Consider the following 17,864-nt stretch of genomic DNA (forward strand, 5'->3'; position numbering starts at 1 on the left):
TTTCCAAGTTTCAATGGTCTTGTAGTTTTTCTTTTATACCCCGTTAATAGAGGCTGCCATTTCTTCCTTCTGTGGGTTCTTGAGGGACGGGGCACACTTAACTCTCCATACATCCAACTGCCAGGAGAGTTCATGTCTCTCTTACACATACCCAGTCTCAACAACTGTGGTTTTAAACATAAACCTTATGAGTTCCAAGAAGGCAGGAACTGTGTCTTTTTATCAGCCTGTCAGGTCATACTAGCATAGTGCCCGGCACACAGATGATGCTCAGTGAATTTTGAGTGTGTGAATGAAAGGCCATAGTCCCTGCCCTCAAGGAGTCTCTATGTTGCCGTCGATATAAACTCAACGTACATATGCCAAGACAAAAAACAAAAAGGACTTTGTGTCGAGGTTTTGCAAAAGAAAAAAAAAAAAACAAAAAGAAAAAAAGATAAAAGGAATCAGTTGTTTATGTGGGGCAACTGTCACAGTAAACTCAAACCCACTCATTCCTCCCTCTTGAACTAAGAACAGTGTCCAAGCGCTAAGGATTCACGAACTGATTCAGCAAGGTTTTGCCAAAGAAAACTTGCAACTTTTCAACATCATCCTTTGTTTTTATTTTAAAGGAAAGTTCTGAGAGGTTAACTTTACCTAGGGAGTTGCCCCTCACACAGAAGGATGCTTTCTCAACATGAAATTCATGGAGGGGCTGCATGTCATCTGAGTGCAGTACTAGAAGCTTCTATATAAACTTGTCAGTTACTTTTGAAGAGGTGCTACAGTTTGACAGATTCTACAGGGTACTCTTATGGGGCACTTTTAACCTAGAGTATTTGCATTTTGGGAGACATGTTGGGGGGAAAATGCCTTTTTTTAAAAAAAGAGATTTAAGATGGAAAATGAGAAAAGGTACCAATTCACCCCAATTCTAAACAATGAGATGGATTAAAAATATCTTGAATGCCAAGAAATGAAGCCATATATTGAACAGGTCTGCAAAACTAGACTGGTGGGTCTTGTCTTTCCATTTGTGTATTTATTCTGATGAGCAAGAAGAGTGGATAATAACATACAAGCCAATCCTGCAAGTCACACTGACACCTGGGTGGCTGTCTGTCTATCTCGAATGTGGGGACAGACTCTGGGGGAGACAGGGCTAGGGACGATATGCTGCTCGGAGAACAAAAACTTCTCTAAGATTTATATTCCTTCAAAAAGTCAAGAATTATGTTGATGCCATTATATTTTGGAGGATTTATTCACGTTTGGCAAAAACTGTCAGACTGGGTCCTGGGATTGTTGGAATGAAAGTACGGTAATCATGTATTTTCTTTGGAAGAGAGGAAAGAAGAGATTTCTGAACTAAACAAGTACTGTTATTGATACTTTAAAAAATGATGCAACAGATGTAGCACGTATCAAAGCAGAGGATGGTATGTCTGACTTCTGAGCTCTCCTAAAGCACAAAGCATGTTGAGAACACCTGACACGCTCTGAGAAATGCTCTCTAGACCCCTCATCACCACACACCAGGAGAATAAGACCCTCAAACCCGAGAAGAATTATCACTCGACAGAAATGGTCATTTCCCCAGACACTGACCAGCACAGGAGTACTCTATGTAAAACCCAGCCTGTAATAGGTGTAAAATCAAACTTAATTCTTCAATACAGACTCTCTACTGATTTGTTCCCAGTTTTCTGTGATGGAGCCTGATAAGACTGAGCTTCGAGGGACAGGGCTCTGAGAACCTTTGGAATCATTCTGACCCATTTCCTAGGAGAGTCGACTTAATTAACGGCCCCAAACTTCAATGGATATTTGAAAGTGAACAGATGATGTTATCTAAAAGATCAGACTCATACTGATGTTTAAAACATACATTTGTATTGTGTAGATATACATATACGTATATATTCTGGTCTTTTTTAAATCTCTGCTCAGTTACAGATAAATTATTGTGGTCATGATTTATTATTTCTAAGGACATCATAGATCCTCTCTACTAGCAGGTGACTTTTGTAAAATGCCTTTTGATAAAAAGATCCCCACCAAGCACATAACACTGCAGTGTCATTTCATATCACTAACATTTTCAGGCACAAGAGTAAAACAATTAGCACTGAGCAATCCGAACGACAGAGCACAGAATAAATTGTCTAAAGTTGATTCTCCCAAAGGAGGGAATTGTTCAAAGGTGGTTTTTTTTTTGTTTTTTTGTTTTTAAAGATTCTTATGTCTTTCAGCTTTGGCTATTTTGTAAATAAATATCACAACTTCTCCCATAAACCTACTTGGGTAACAATTATTTCTCTGAACATGCCTTTTGTCTTTTAGCAGCTGTTGAGTGTTGAGTGATGTACAAGGCACACCTCTAAGTGTTCTGTACAGCATTTTTATTGATGTACAAAATAGCCTGTTCACCATTCAAAATCATAATCTGCATAGTAAGAGTTTTCTCTTATCCCTATTTACAGAGAAAGTTTTTAGTGCAAAAAAATGTGAAACTGTGTCCCAGCCCTCCCCTTCTAGAACACACATTTATCTGTTTTGTTCAATGCTACCTGGGGTTATTTGGCTATATTTTGGGCCTCCAGCCGTTAATGAATTGCAGGATTTTCTTCACCTGCAGTTTGCTCAGTTTGAAATCCTCGGAGAGGATTTCTTCCGTGAGCTGAACAAGCAAGTTTCCATCAATCTTTTCGGTCACAAAGAATGCTATGACGTCTTCGGACAACCCTATGAACCGCAAGGACTTGGACACTTCCTCTATGGAGAGTCCCGACAGGTCGGCAGGTGGCTGCCAAGGGGACCCGTCACCACAGGAGCGGGGGGCCAGCTGGAGGTGGAGGGGTGACGAGAAGGGGTAAGACATGGAGAAGATGTCCTGCGTGCCCTTCTGAACAAAGTACGGGTCCTCGGAGAGGTCCGGCGACCCAGACTCGGGGTCTTCCTCAGCACCATCAATTTGCAGAGGCAAAGGTAGGGTGTCGAGGGCGGCTTTCTCTTCCACTGGCCTCGGGGCCCTGGGAGGCAAGGCCGGGCACGAGATGCTCTGCTTGGCGGGGCCCGCAGTCAGGGTCTTCCCGCCCGTGCTCTCCATAGAGTAGCTGGCCGACTTGGGACACCCTGGGGCACTACCGCCGGGCTCCGTGGGCCCGGGCCCGGGTGGGCTGGCCGCCAGCTCGTGGCCGTCGAGGTCGAAGGCTGCAGGGCAGTTTCTCTTGGGCGTGCCCGGCGTCTTCTGTCGGGGGTAACTGTAACTCCTGCTCGGATCCAGCAGGAAGTCGCTCCTGGTCTGGGTCTCTGACGCTCCCGAGTAATGATTAGGCCACGAGAGCCTGGAGGACAGAGCTTCAGCAGTGGGACTGCCAAACGGGGACTTGGGGTCCATGGAATCTGCTTTCACTCGGTTACACGGGTAGCAGGAAACGGGAGAGCTTTCAGGAGGACTCGTGTCACTTTTAGTAACGCTGCTTAAAAGCCAAACAGAGAGAGAGAGAGAGATGAGTGGAAAAAAAGGAAAAGTAAAATATCCAGCCTATCCTTATCCCATTGATGTCACTTCTGAGTAGAAAAATGTAGTTAGGCAACAAATATTGTATTTCTTATCGTAAAGTACCTGCTTAACTTCACTGGGTTTTTTTTTTTTTTAAAGAATCTTTAAATTACTAAAATACAACTATGGATATGAAGATACTGATTTAATATGCTATAGCAGAGATGGCAAATATATAATTTTTTTAACAAGAAAATCATTGTTAGTGGGTGCCTGGATCTTTGTGATGAGAAAAATCTTCAGCCTTGTTTGGGCTTATCACCAACAGGTGCTGTGATTGATTAGTGATGTCTGCAGTGGGCATGGGTGGAGTGAGAGAGCAGTAAATGAGTGTCTCATGCTTGTCATTCTTGGGCTACAGTGACAGGACTACATCACCACCACCGATGACCTTAAGTCCATCCAAGAGTCTGAGGCTGGAAGAAATGTTTCCAATTAAATGCTTATTCTTGCCTTGGTTTCCGCACAATTGCGTAACATCACCATAAAGATTTAAATGTCCAGGGAACAACGAAATACCTGCCAAGGAGAGCTACTTTAACCTGTCACATGTGATCACACTCAGCTCTGGGGCCCTGTCTTAAGAGTGACCGTGAAACCAGAGTGTGCTCAGAGGTGGGTGATGGGGGGACAGCAGGTGGGACTGAGGCTGCCTCTTGGAGGAGACTTACATCGTGGCTGACCTCACGGTTTCACAGCCTGATCAAGAGAGGCGGGGTGGACCTACATTTGTTTCTTTAGACCTAAGAAACAGTTGAAAGTTACATGGAGATAGATTTCAACTGCATATAATGAAAGATCTCTAAAAAAAGTTATTGGCATGTGCCAACCATGGAATGAGCTGCAGTGCAAAAGAATGAGCTCACAGCACTTGGAGGATCCAGATGGAAGTGGAAGACTGCCTTACAGTGATGGTCAGGAAGGGACTCCAGCACTGGCTGGAATTCAGAGTAGACAGCCGACACGACCCCTGCCATTCCGGGGCCTCCTCGAGGGTGCTGTCTGCGTGTGTTGAAGTCAAAGCGGAGATAAGTAGAGGCCAGCCTTAACCACTGAACCCCTCACAGACTGTGCATCTTCCTAGGTCACTGGCTCTTCCATCCTAGCTCAGAACCAACAGAGCCCCATCATGCTCATCCAGTTAAAAAAAAATTTTTTTTTTTTTCTTTTTTTAAAAGAAAACTTCCTCTCCTACCACCCTGCCCAGGGGATGGCTCCTTGACACGGTTCTCAAGGACCGGGGACCTGGTTGATGAGGGAACCATGTGGAAGTGGGCCCTGGCATAAGGACTTACATGTCGTGCAGCCCTGAAGAATAGTAGGACAAGGTGGGGCTGGGAGAGCGAGTCTGCTGCCGCGCCGGCTTGGCTGTGCGAGGAGGGACCGAGGGGCTGGTGGACTGAGGCTTTGCGCTGCGGGGCGGGACAGGCGGGGCGTTCAGGAGCCGGCATTCTTCCCTGACCTGGCGCAGAAGAGAACACGCGGGGTTAGCGACACTCGGACTACGCACGGGGCCAGCTCCCTCCCGGAGGGCCCAGTGGCTGCTCTTCTTACGTGACACCAGCAGGGGTGGAAGAAGGGGAGAGGAGACCTGAGCAAACAAGGACTGTGGGAGACAGGAGGCTGCCAGAGATGGAGCGATTTGGAAAGAAACGGTTTGGCAGATGCTGCAGAAATGTAGCAAGTAATGGGAAGGACAGCACGGTAAAGAGCCGGTGATACGTGAGGACGCAGGAAACGGGAGCAGGACGAAAATAAGGGCGTAACTGATCACGATATTAATGAAGGATTCCATTCTCCTAGCGAGTTGTATTTCTTCACTGTTCAAACTGAATTCGATTTGCTACAAACCTTAGGGAACAGTGGACCTTGTCTAGTGTAAAGGCTCCTTCTGAGGTTAGGGTCGGGGCTTCTCACAGGGAACTGTGCACATGAATCCCCTGGGGATCTTGTTTCATGCACATTCTGACTCAGTAGACCAAGGGTGGGGCCTGAGACTCTGCATCTCAGGCTCTGCATCTCAAGCTCCCAGGTGATGCGGACGCTGCTGGACCACGGACTACATACACTCTGAGAAACAAGGCGGCAGATAGCGTAACGAGGCAGCTCTCCAAATCCGAAAAATACCACCTCCCTCACCCTCCCTTTATCTTCACACCGGAGAGGGAGGCAGGTGACCTGTGCCATCCCTTGCCTGCCTTCGCCCCAGCTTGTTTTCCATTCATGGTCGGCCTTCAGAATAAGGTTCTTTTTAATGAGGCAGATATTTTTATGTACTTCTCTGTGTCAGGCAGCAGGGGGCAGTTTATACCTGGTTCAGCTAGTCTGCCCTTAACTACCTAGGTAAAAACAGAGCCAATTCTTACTTTGTAAAAAAAAAAAAAAAACCACCCTTGCTTGCTTTTAGGCTGTGTTCCCACCCATTTTTTTTTTCACCTTTGCCTTCGATTCCTCTGTCCCAGGGGCTCTGGGTAATGAAGTCAATGAAACGGAGCTCCTGTTAGCTTTGGTTTGGAGTTTGCTTTAGACCAAATGAATTGGGCTCACGTTACACTGCGTCGTCTACCACCTACGCTGCACCCCGGCCCTCTAACTGGCTTCCGACGCCTGATTCACTTGCTGGAGAAAACCAGATGTTAAAAAAGTCATGTGACCCCGGGGTGACCCGGCAAACCTCAATTCTAAGTAAAACAGAAGCCATTTAAAGTCTCAGCCGTTGCATTTCACCCTGGGTCTGGGAATCACTGCTCCCACCCAGAGGACCCACCACCCTGGTTGTTGGGACCCACTGGCTACAGTTTTTCTTCTGCAGCAGCCCTTTAGGCGAAAACAAAATATTGAGAGCAGCAGATTCTCTTCTCCAACAGCTGCGGGCGTTCTCTTTCTGAGCTTTTCAAAAGGTGGTGGTGGAGAAGGAAGTGAGGTTTGGATAAGGAAGTGGGAGGCTTGCTTGTAAGCTGGCCCAGGGGGGACTCTTGCCTCACTTTGGGGTCTTCTTAAGAAGCTGGGAACCAATTAGGACACTGAAAAGTTCTGGCTGGATCACTCCACTCCCTGGCTTTTGGGAGCATATACTGGTTACAAAATAATAAGATATTGTGTCATCTTCCTTCTGTCTTGTCAGCGAATTGTATAGTAGCCAACTGTGTTTTTCTTTCTTGGGGAATGTCTTTAGAATCTGGGATGGATGGGTGCGGCTTTTATAGATGTGCTTGGTTCTGTCTACGCTTAGAATAACAGGAATCACGGAAAACGTAAGAAGATAAGGAGTCCGTCAGTGAACTTTTCCACTTTAAAAATAAACAATCGCTTCTCAACATGGAGTTAGAGAGAAGCATCAGGAAAACAGGGTTAAGGCTGAATTTGATTTAGAAATTTCTAAATTTTGGAATTAGTCATTAAATACATTTCATTAGGGACCACTTACCTAGATGTCAATTATGATATGCTGAGCTGTCGACTACACTGTGCATTTTAATTGAGGATCATCAGCTGACCTAGGTCTCGGAACACAGAAAAGCAGCCACTCGTAGTTGACTCTGACCTCTGGGAAGTCCTCTCTTCTCTTCTTATAACCCCAGACTCTCAAGGTTCCTGACATCTGGTTCTGCTCCCTCCTTCCATAACTGGACAGTCCTAAAGAGCTTCCCCATAGGTTTCCCGGTGACAGGAGGGGACTGGCGAGGCAGCAGTAAAAAGAAGCATTTGTAGGTCACAGGGCCTGGTGACGTGAGCTCGGCTGACCGGAACGTTTCTAGCTACACTCCAAACAGCATTTGAAATATGGAAAGCTTCTGAAATGGCCATATGACTCCTGAAAGGAGTTAAAGAACAAAGGTGTGTGTGTGTGTGTGTGTGTGTGTGTGTGTGTGTGTGTGTGTGTGAGAGATGTTGTCAGTGAGAAGATACTAACATGAGACCAAAGAAAGTTAAAAACAAAACAAAACCCGACTTCAGTGGGACCCCGTCGGCAACAAGAATTCAGCTGTAACACTGTGGAGGAACAAAACTAGTGAGTGCTACACCGGGCAGCTGCGGAAGGGCGGCCCTCTCAGGGTGAGCACGGCTGGTGACCCTGTAGATGCGTCTCCACGTGTTACTTTTAACTTGTTGCTGCAGATGTGGATGCTCAAATGAAGTCATACTGCAGTGCATTTTATGGGAAAACTACATATGCTTTGGGGGAATGTGTACATTTTGGGGTTCAGAAGTGACACACCAACACACTGTGAGGGTTTGTTGTGCCATCTTACTTTCTATCTCTTACATCCTTTTAACAGTAATTATTCTACTTCTCTTTGCTTCTTGATTTGGTTCATCATGGGACATTTATATCCCAGAGAAATGTAGCTGTGGCTTGAAATGAATTTTATCTGACAATAAAAGGCAATTTATAAGACCAGATGGCCAATCACCCTATTTCCAGTTTTTCCTCATATTCAATTTCACGTTTAAGTGCTACATTTTCAGCACATTCCTTCTCAAAGTCTCAGCATGTGGCTTTCATCTTGTTACTTCCCATTTCCAGTGGCCCCCCTTGACTACTGGATAAAGTCCAGCTTCTCCTGTCTCCCACTGAGGCCTGCTGCAGTCTTTCTAGTGATTTCTTCTCGCTAGAAGAAATTATCCCATTTGATTCCATTTTCCTAGTTATTTCCCTTATTACTCCTCTATATGAATACATGGGTCCATCCAATGGGGCAGATTCCGTGTCACCTAAACACGCCCTGTGCTTTCCTGCCTCTCGCTCTGCTTTAGTTCTTACCGCCCATCCCCTCCTGTCACTTCCTAAGGCCCAGCTCTAACTGTTACAGGCGCGGTTTGGGACCATCACAAGTAGCCACCAGTACTTGTCATTGCTTCTGAACTCTGCCAACAGACTGTTTATATTTACCTACTTCCCATGTATATTCAATTAGCCCGAACGTGGAAATGGTAGGGACTGTCGTCATTGTTCTTACTGCTCTGTGGATGGCAGAGTTTGGGGATCTGTCACCTCTGGCACAAATATGGCGCACAGAATGCAAGGTGGAGGTTATCAGATGTCACAAAACAAATACAACAAGGCCCTTTTATTTTCAAACTTATACCAAAAGAATGCCTTTTATATTTTAATGTGGAGACTGTTATTGATAAGTCATCTGGGCTCCATGTTAATTTTTTGGTCTTCATATTGGTGTCAATCTAGGGGAAGAAAGGTGCCAGCAGACCTGGCCCCTATGACCGCCATCAACTCTGCCACCATGACACTGGACGTGGTGTCAGAGTGAAAATGACAGTATTTCTGAACTGGGAAATGTTGTGGCTTCATTGTCAGCACCCCATCCCACCGTCCTGTAAGTCCTATTCTAAATGAGGATGTAATAGAACACACCGTGCCCGACACACCATGCCTGACGGACTAGAGCCCTTCTCTGCCTTTCAGTGCAGCATTTAAGACTGAACTTCAAGGAGCAGCGCAGGGCGAGGGTGAGGTACTTGGATTCTCAGGAGTAAACCTCGAACCCTGGTGCTAAGGGAGGGGATGGCGTTCTGTCTGAGGCAGGTGTTACTACCCATCGCGGATCATGGGTGACTTTTGCCTACTGGTAGGTGATTTCTGGTGATGAGTAGCTTGAGTGTTTACAGCCAAGCTCCTGGCACCTACTGGTTATGACAGGGTCAATGACCACAACATGGATTCGGGGAGAGCAGACTCCCACCCGTACCCAGAGCCTGGCTTCACAAGCAGTTCTCTGGTCTCAAGCCTTTCTTATAAGTGGTTTTACTTCCAGCACAGTCCTCTCATCCTTGCCTCTCCACAACAAGTCTTTCCCTTTTCTAAAGAAATGCTCAATGATTCAGTCTTATCAGAGATAAGATACCGCTACCCAGTGTTCAAGCAGCAGACTGTGAACCCAGAGCTAAACAGAAAGCTAATTTATTGCGAGGTGGAATTGGGGAGTTCTGCTCTTTCTAGAACCATCACTTCTCTTTAGTCTACGATGCATATTCTCAGGGAGGCATATTTAAGTGACTGCCGTCTAACACACAAAATTTACTAGTGGGGTTTGAAGTAAGCTGTAGAAGGTGTCCGTCCTGAGGGCTAATGGCCGGGATCACAGGCACCATCTACTGCCCCTAAAAGTCTGAAGAACATTGTGTCACTTTCCCTTTTCCTACAAACGACATTAATTCCATTTACTATTGACTTCTTCAATTATATGCTGAGTGCCCATCACAGGCTCACTGAGCTGGTGTTGAGTAAAGCAGACAAGAATGAGTAGCCCCTGGAATTAGCTGGGGTGGGGATGGAGGGAGACCAACACACGACTGAGATAAAAATCGGTCCTATGCGAATAGAAGGTGAAATGAAGGTCAGCGGGAGCACCATGAATGATTCAGGAGGGCAGGTGAAGAACAAACTCACAGGAAATCATACTGAGAAAGTCTGGAGGAGGAAGGAAGTGTGAGTGTACAAAAGGTACGTGGGCATGAATAAACCGCCCGAACGACGCCCTGGACTGGGGGCTTAGAAGGCGAGACAAATCCTGTGCCACTTATCAGACAGACACTTAGAAGGAAGCACAGAGCTTGGGAGAAACCAAGGGGTTCAGTGTTGAAGAGAGTTCGAGCTCAATGTTCTATGGATAGAATCTGAAGTCCTGGTGGCACTGAGATCCCAGATGAGAAGGGAAGAGGGCTGAACCGCTAAGGGGCCAGTAGAGGAGGAGACCAAGGGTGGGGACCGCATCTCACTGCTCACGGCACAGAACAGTCCCCAGTGGTGTCAAAGAAGCAGATGGTGGGGAGGACGGCTCAGGAGAGGGATGGTGTGAAGATGGAACGACGACAGGAAGTCAGGGCAGGTCGGGAAGAGGTGTGACAGTTAGCAGGTCACTGGGGACCTTAGTGAATGAAGCCGGAGTTGAGTGAGGGGACCAGAAGCAGATTCCAGGGAGTCAAAGCCAGAACAGGAGGCGAGGGTGGGGTGAGGACAGACCGCTCTTTTCAAGAAGGAAGGCAGGCGCTGGGAAGGAAGGCGGAGACAGCTACTAGAAAGGGATAGTGGATTGAAGGAGGCATGGCTTTTTTCTTTTTAACCTGGAAGAAACCTGAAAACATGCCCGGGTAGGTACACGCACGCATGTAACCTGGAGGTTAAGTGCACACGGACTTCTGGGACGGAGAGGAGAACACATTTCCCCACTGCTCTCTGCCTTCACCATGCCAGCACTGGCCACGTAAAACCAGAAAAATAATCAATGGCAGCTTATTATCTAACAGTGAAAGCAAAGATGGACACACCCAATAAAATAAATGGCTTTGGAAAGCTTCGTGTTACTATGTGAAGGTGGTTGACAAAGTCAAAACCCAACTTCAACCTGTGGTCAGAATCTCGTGCGTCATGGAATGGGACTATTTATTTTCTGAATACTCTCCAGAAAGTGTAACTTGATTTCCTGACTCCTGGAATAGGTATTTAAGCATCCTTTCCCCTCCCCACTCTCCTCACAGCTCTAAGTCTGTTTAGTTGGGAGGAAACTGAGCCCAGGGTGAAGGACCAATAATTTGTGAAAAATGGAAAACAAGGTCTTCTCCCTAAATAGCCACATGTTAAAGATAACGCATGAGAATTTATTACAAATACAAAGCTCAATATTGCATGGCTGGAAACAGGGTTAAATGTAAATGTTTAGAAGACAAAAATTCACACATTACATACAATTAGAGTATTTTATACACGTATGAACTACTTTCTTCTGTGACATTATCTTTTCCTGACACTCCCTAGGGATTAAAAGAATACAACGAACAGAAGACACACAACGTGCTTATGAAACTGCACAGTGTAGGAATGGGGGCTTTTTGGTATGATGATGTTTCTTGGAAAGTCTTAGTTTCTCAGAACTCCCTACTCATCTTCTATGGAAGAAATGACACTTTCACACCCCTTCACTAACTGGACCAAAGAGACAGCTTCGGAAAACAGAAGACTTACTATGAAATGTTCTTTGCTGAACTTCTTTGGGGGAAAAAAATCAATTTCATAGCAGCAATTATTCAACTTTTAAATACAAGGCAATGGATCTGGAGACACTTGCCGACGAGGGCTCACATTTCCTTGTCTACAGTCTAAAATCTGCCATCACATACCTGTGGGTGAAAATCTCGGCTCAAAGACCACACTGCTTGGAACTGTGGGCAGTCACTAACGGGCTTCGGCCATCCTCAGGTGGACTAAGGATCACTTTGTTTCTATGTTGACACTAATTCAGAAAACACACACACTATAGGTGAGCTTGATCTAAAACTGGACTCACCTTTACCATGAGTTTTCTTCTCTAAAAAGCTGACTTCAGGATAATGCCAGTGTTGCAAAGAAAGGAGTTTTGTAACCATGCTTCCCTGAACTTTGTAACTTTGCCTTCACTACATGCCCTCTGCCCTGTATTTTACATTTCTTCCCACACTCCCTCTCCCAGATAACAAAATCATTACAGCCTTAAGAAATCTTATTTATAAAGAGGCTTTTATACAAAGAGTTCACAACCCTGTCACATACCCATCAGGGGTATTTTCAGCCAAACAGAAATTAAAGTTTTACAATGACAACATGGCAATAAATGAACATCTATCTGATGAATTACGCCACAGCAGATGTGATTTACAGTTGAAATCCTGATTCTCAGACGTGTGCGTTTCTTTTTCCCATTGTGTATGCGGATGATAAGGACCTAAGGCAGGCCTGGGTCTGCAATGGCCTCCAACCTCCAGGCCTCAGGCAACGGAGTCAAGGCGGAGGGCACAGCAGGCCGCTACTGGGAAACAAGAAGGGCACGCAGTTCTGAAAAGAATACTTGTTTAAGTTCCAGGGTGCTTCCCTGGACTCCAGAGAAAGACTATGCCATTGGGGCAGAGAATAAAGACCTTTTCTGAGCAAGGAGTATAATGCATGATAGATATATTTAAATAGTATATAACTTTCCCATTAATGTGATTTTGTGCAAATGGTAAACCCAGGAGTGCAGATTTGAAACAAGGGCTATCCCATAGAATATTACAATGACTTTATTAACATTCTAATCATTGAGACTTTCGGCAGACACAGGAGAAAATTACTTGGCCTAGAAGGTTTCATTTAAAAATAAATAACCTACACAAAACCAAAGGCAATTAGTTTCAAAATTACCAAAACACAATAATAATTCAGTCCTTATTTCAATTAACAAATGGGAAACGTAGGTATGGCTTGCTTACAGAATACTCCTCAAAAGCTGTAATTAAAATTAATTAAATGTCAGATGCCTTAGGAGACTGCATTAATTAGTGGAATCCTGAGTGAATCCTTTTGTAGAGCAATTATTTTGAAAAGTAAATAATCACTTCCAGATTAATCTTTTTATTACCTAAATTTGACTATCAATACACCAGGTTTATTTAAGAAAATCTCTCCTTTAGTGCCTTCTCTAATGTATTTTTTTTAGCTTTAATTTATATCACTTAAAAATTTTTTTTACTGGAGTGTAGATATACTATACCTATTTTAGATATAGTAGTGTATGTTAATCCAAAGCTCTGAATTTATCCCTCCCCCCTTGTCTTCTCTAATATTAATAGTCAGTAGGAGAAAGCCCAAAGACAAAATAAAAATTCAGAGTAGAATCAATTCTTTTTTTAAAAATTTATTTTATTGAAGTATAGTTGATTTACAATGTTGTGTTAATTTCTGCTGGGTAGCAAAGTGATTCAGTTACACATGTATGCACACATTCTTTTTCATATTCTTTTCCATTATGGTTATCTCAGGATATTGAATATAGTTCCCTGTGCATACAGTAGGACCTTGTTGTTTATTCTATACATAATAGTTTGCATCTGCTAATCCGAAACTCCCAATCCGTCTCTCCCTACCCCCCTCCCTCCCACTTAGAAACCACAAGTCTGTTCTCTGTCTGTGAGTCTGCTTCTGTTTTGTAGATAAGTTCATTTGTGTCGTATTTTAGATTCCACATATAAGTGATATCATATGGTATTTGTCTTTCTCTTTCTGTCTTACTTCACTTAGTATGATCTCTAGGTCCATCCATGTTGCTGCAAATGGCATTATTTCATTTTTTTCTTTTTAACAACTGAGTAGTATTCCATTGTATATACGCACCACATCTTTTTTATCCATTCATCTGACAATGGACGTTTAGGTTGTCTCCGTGTCCTGGCTATTGTGAACAGTGCTGCTATGGACATAGGGGGACATGTATCTTTTTGAATTATAGCTTTGTCTGGATATATGCCCCGGAGTGGGATTGCTGGATCATATGGCAACTCTATTTTTAGTTTTTTGAGGAACCTCCATATTGTTTTCCATAGTGGCTGCACCAATTTACATTCCCACCAACAATGCAGGAGGGCTCCCTTTTCTCCACACCCTTTCAGCATTTGTTGTTTGTAGATTTTTTAATGATGGCCATTCTGATGAGTGTGAGGTGATACCTCATTGTAGTTCTGATTTGCATTTCTCTAATAATTAGCGATCTTGAGCATCTTTTCATGTGCCTGTTGGCCATCTGTATGTCTTCTTTGGAGAAATGTCTACTTAGGTCTTCAGCCCATTTTTCTATTGGGTTGTTCGCTTTTTTGTTGTTGAGTTGTATGAGCCGTTTGTATATTTTGAAAATTAAGCTCTTGTCAGTCACATCATGTGCAAATAGTTTCTCCCAGTCTGTAGGTTGTCTTTTCGTTTTATGGTTTCTCTTGTTGTACAAAAGCTTGTAAATTTGATTAGGTCCCACTTGTTTATTTTTGCTTTATTTCTACTGCCTTGGGAGACTGACTTAAGAAAACATTGGTACGATTTATGTCAGAGAATGTTTTGCCTACGTTCTCTCCTAGGAGTTTTATGGTGTCATGTCTTATATTTAAGTCTTTAAGCTATTTTGAGTTTATTTTTGTGTATGGTGTGAGGGTGTGTTCTAACTTCATTGATTTACATGTGGCTGTTCAACTTTCCCAACATCATGTGGTTAAGAGACTTTTTTTCCCATGTTGTATTCTTGCCTCCTTTGTCAAAGATTGCCTGTAGGGGTGTGGGTTTAATTCTGGGCTCTCTATTCTGTTCCATTGATCCATATGCTGTTTTTGTGCCAATACCACACTGTTTTGATTACTGTAGCTTTGTAGTATTGTCTGAAGTCTGGGAGGGTTATACCTTCAACTTTGTTTTTTTTCCTCAGGATTTCTTTGGCGATTCTGGGTCTTTTGTGATTCCATATAAATTTTAAGATTATTTGTTCTAGTTCTGTGGAAAATGTCATGGGTAATTTGATAGGGATATCCATTACATGGGTAGATTGCTTTGGGAAGTATGGTCATTTTAACAATATTAATTTTTCCAATCCAAGAGCATGGGAATATCTTTCCATTTCTTTGAATCATCTTCAATTTCCTTTATTAATGTTTTATAGTTCTCAGCATACACGTCTTTCACCTCCTTGGTCAGGTTTTTTTTTTTTTAAGATGGACTTTTAAAAACAATTAATTAATTAATTAATTAATTATTTTTTTTGGCTGCGTTGGGTCTTAGTTGTGGCATATGGGATCTTCTTGCTGTGGTGCATGGGCTTAGTTGCCCCGCAGCATGTGGGATCTTAGTTCTCTGACCAGGGATTGAACTGGCGCCCCTTGCATTGAAGACGGATTCTTCTACTGGACCACCAGGGAAGTCCTGGTCAGGTTTATTCCTTTTTTTTTTTTTTTATGTGATTAGAAGGACTTTTTTTTTTTTTACATTCCCTTTCTGATATTTCATTTTTAGTGTAAAGAAATGCAACAGATTTCTGTATGTTAATCTTATATCCTGCTACCTTGCTGAATTTGTGTATCAGTCTAGTAGTTTTTGTGTGGAGTCTTTAGGGTTTTCTATATATAGTATCATGTCATCTGAATATAATGACAATTTTACCTCTTCTCTTCCAGTTTGGATAACTTTTCTTTTTCTTGTCTGACTGCTGTGGCTAGGACTTCCCATACTACGTTGAATAGAAATGGTGAGAGTAGGCATCCTTGTCTTGTTCCAGAATTTAGTGGGAAGGCTTTCAGCTTTTCACTGTTGAGCATTATACTGCCGGTGGGTTTGTGGTAAATAGCTTTTACTATGTTGAGATATGTTCCCTCTGTACCCACTTTGGTAAGAGTTTTTATCGTGAAAGGATGCTTTTTCTGCATCTACTGAGTGATCATTTGGTTTTTGTATTTTCTTTTGTTGATGTGGTGTATCACATTGATTAATTTGCTATGGTGAACCATCCTTGTGACCCTGGGATGAATCCAACTTGGTTGTGGTGTAAGATCTTTTTTTACGTGTTGTTGGATCTGGTTTGCAAATATTTTTTTGAGAATTTTTGCATCTATATTCATCAAAGATATTGGCCTGTAATTTTCTTTTTTGGTACTGTCTTGGTCTGGCTTTGGTATCAGGGTGATGGTGGCTTCATGGAATGTCTTTGGACATACATTCCCTCCTTCCTCTTCAGTCTTCTGGAAGAGTTTGAGAAGGATCAGTATAAGTTTTTTCTATGTTTGGTAGAATTCACCTGTGAAACCATCTGGTCCTGGACTTTTGTTTGTAGGGAGTTTTAAAAATTACAGACGCTATTTCACTTCTAGTGATCTGTCTGTTCAAATTATCTATTTCTTCTTGATTCACTTTTGGTGGACTGTATGTTTCTAGAAACTTGTCCATTTCTTCTAGGTTGTTGAATTTGTTGGCATATAATTGTTCATAGTATTCTCTTATTTTATTTTGTATTTCTGCGGTATCAGTTATTTCTTTTTCATTTCTTATTTTGTGTATTTTGGTCCTCTTTCTTTTCTCCTTGGTGAGCCTAGCCAGAGGTTTGTCAATTGTGTTTACCCTTCAAAGAACCAGCTCTCGTTTTTTTTGATTTTTTTCTATTGTTTTTTAAATCTCTATTTATTTATGTCCTCTCTGATCTTTATTTCCTTCCTTCTGCTAACTTTACATTTTGCTTATTTTTCTTTTTCTAATTCTTTTAGGTGGTAGGTTAGGTTGTTTGAGATTTTTCCTGTTCTTTGTGGAAGGCATGTATCACTATGAACTTCTAAGAACTGCTTTTGCTGCATCCCATAGATTTTGTATGGTTGTATTTTTATTTTCATTTGTATCAAAGTATTTTTTGATTTCCTCTTTCATTTTGTTGTTCACCCACTGGTTTTTTAGTACCATGTTGTTCAGTCTCCATGTAATCATTTTTTTCTTATTTCTTTTCCTGTGGTTGATTTCTAGTTTCATGCCATTGTGGTCAGAAAAGAAGCTTGAAATAATTTCTATACTCTTAAATTTGTTGAGGCTTGTTTTGTGCCCTTGTATGCGGTCAACCCTAGAAAATGTTCTGTGTGCACTTGAAAAGAATGTGTATGCTGTTTTTTTTTCTGGATGTAATGTCCTGAAAAATATCAATTAAGTCTAACTGTTCTATTGTATCCTTTAGGATCTCTGCTGCCTTACTGATTTCTGTCTAGAAGATGTGTCTATTGATGTGAGTGGGGTGTTAAAGTCTCCTACTATTATTGTATTCCCATCAATTTCTTCCTTTATGTCTATTGGTATTTGTTTTATGTATTTGGATGCTCCTATATTGGGTGCATATATTTTGAGGATGTAATATCCTCTTCCTGTTTTGATTCCTTTATCACTATATAGTGTCCTTCTTTATCTTTATGGCCTTTGTTTTAAAGTCTGTTTTGTCTGACATGAGTAGTGCAACCCCCACTTTTCTGTCATTTCCATTTGCATGATATATCTTTTTCCATCTCCTCACTTTCAGTCTATGTGTGTCCTTTGCCTTAAAGTGGGTCTCTTTTTTATGTGTTGCCTACAATAAGCAGCATATTATAGGCTCTTGTTTTTTAATCCAATCTGCCATTCCCCTGTCTTTTGACTGGAGCATTTAGTCTACTGGCACCTAAAGTAATTACTGATAGATATCTATTTATTGCCATTTTAAACCTTGTTTTCCAGTTGATTTTGTATTTCTTCTTTGTCCCTTTCTTTTTCTTTTTGTGGTTTATGATTTCCTGTTATATTATGCTTGTGTTCTCTTCTTTTTGGTTTTTGTAGATCGATTTTATGTGTTGATTCGTGGTTACCTTGTTTTTCAAGTATTTTAACCCCTTCCTATCTACTTGCTTTTAGACTGGTAGTCATATAGGCTCAAACACATTCTAAAAAAAAAACTAACAAAAGAGTCTACATTTTATTACTCTCCTCTCCCACATTTTATGATTTTGATGTCCTCTTTTACATCTTCATATTTAT

At 42.4% G+C, this 17,864-nt stretch overlaps 1 protein-coding gene across 2 annotated transcripts in view; it reads right to left on the bottom strand.

Moving 5' to 3' along the window:
• Positions 1–1,853: 1,853 nt before the first annotated feature.
• GAREM1 (GRB2 associated regulator of MAPK1 subtype 1) overlaps positions 1,854–17,864 on the bottom strand; it is a 203,198-nt gene continuing 187,187 nt past the window's right edge. The window contains exons 5-6 of one of the 2 annotated variants that reach the window (XM_079718027.1): positions 4,843–5,009; positions 1,854–3,461 (exon numbers count right to left, since the gene is read on the bottom strand). In XM_079718027.1, coding sequence (XP_079574153.1) covers positions 2,567–3,461; positions 4,843–5,009 — 1,062 coding nt within the window. In that variant the 3' untranslated portion in view covers positions 1,854–2,566. Of the gene's footprint in view, positions 3,465–4,842; positions 5,010–17,864 lie in introns of both variants that reach the window. The other variant, XM_079718026.1, reaches the window with a different exon arrangement.

This window comes from Hyperoodon ampullatus (assembly GCF_949752795.1).
Source record: "Hyperoodon ampullatus genome assembly, chromosome: 13".
Lineage (NCBI taxonomy): Eukaryota > Metazoa > Chordata > Mammalia > Artiodactyla > Ziphiidae > Hyperoodon > Hyperoodon ampullatus.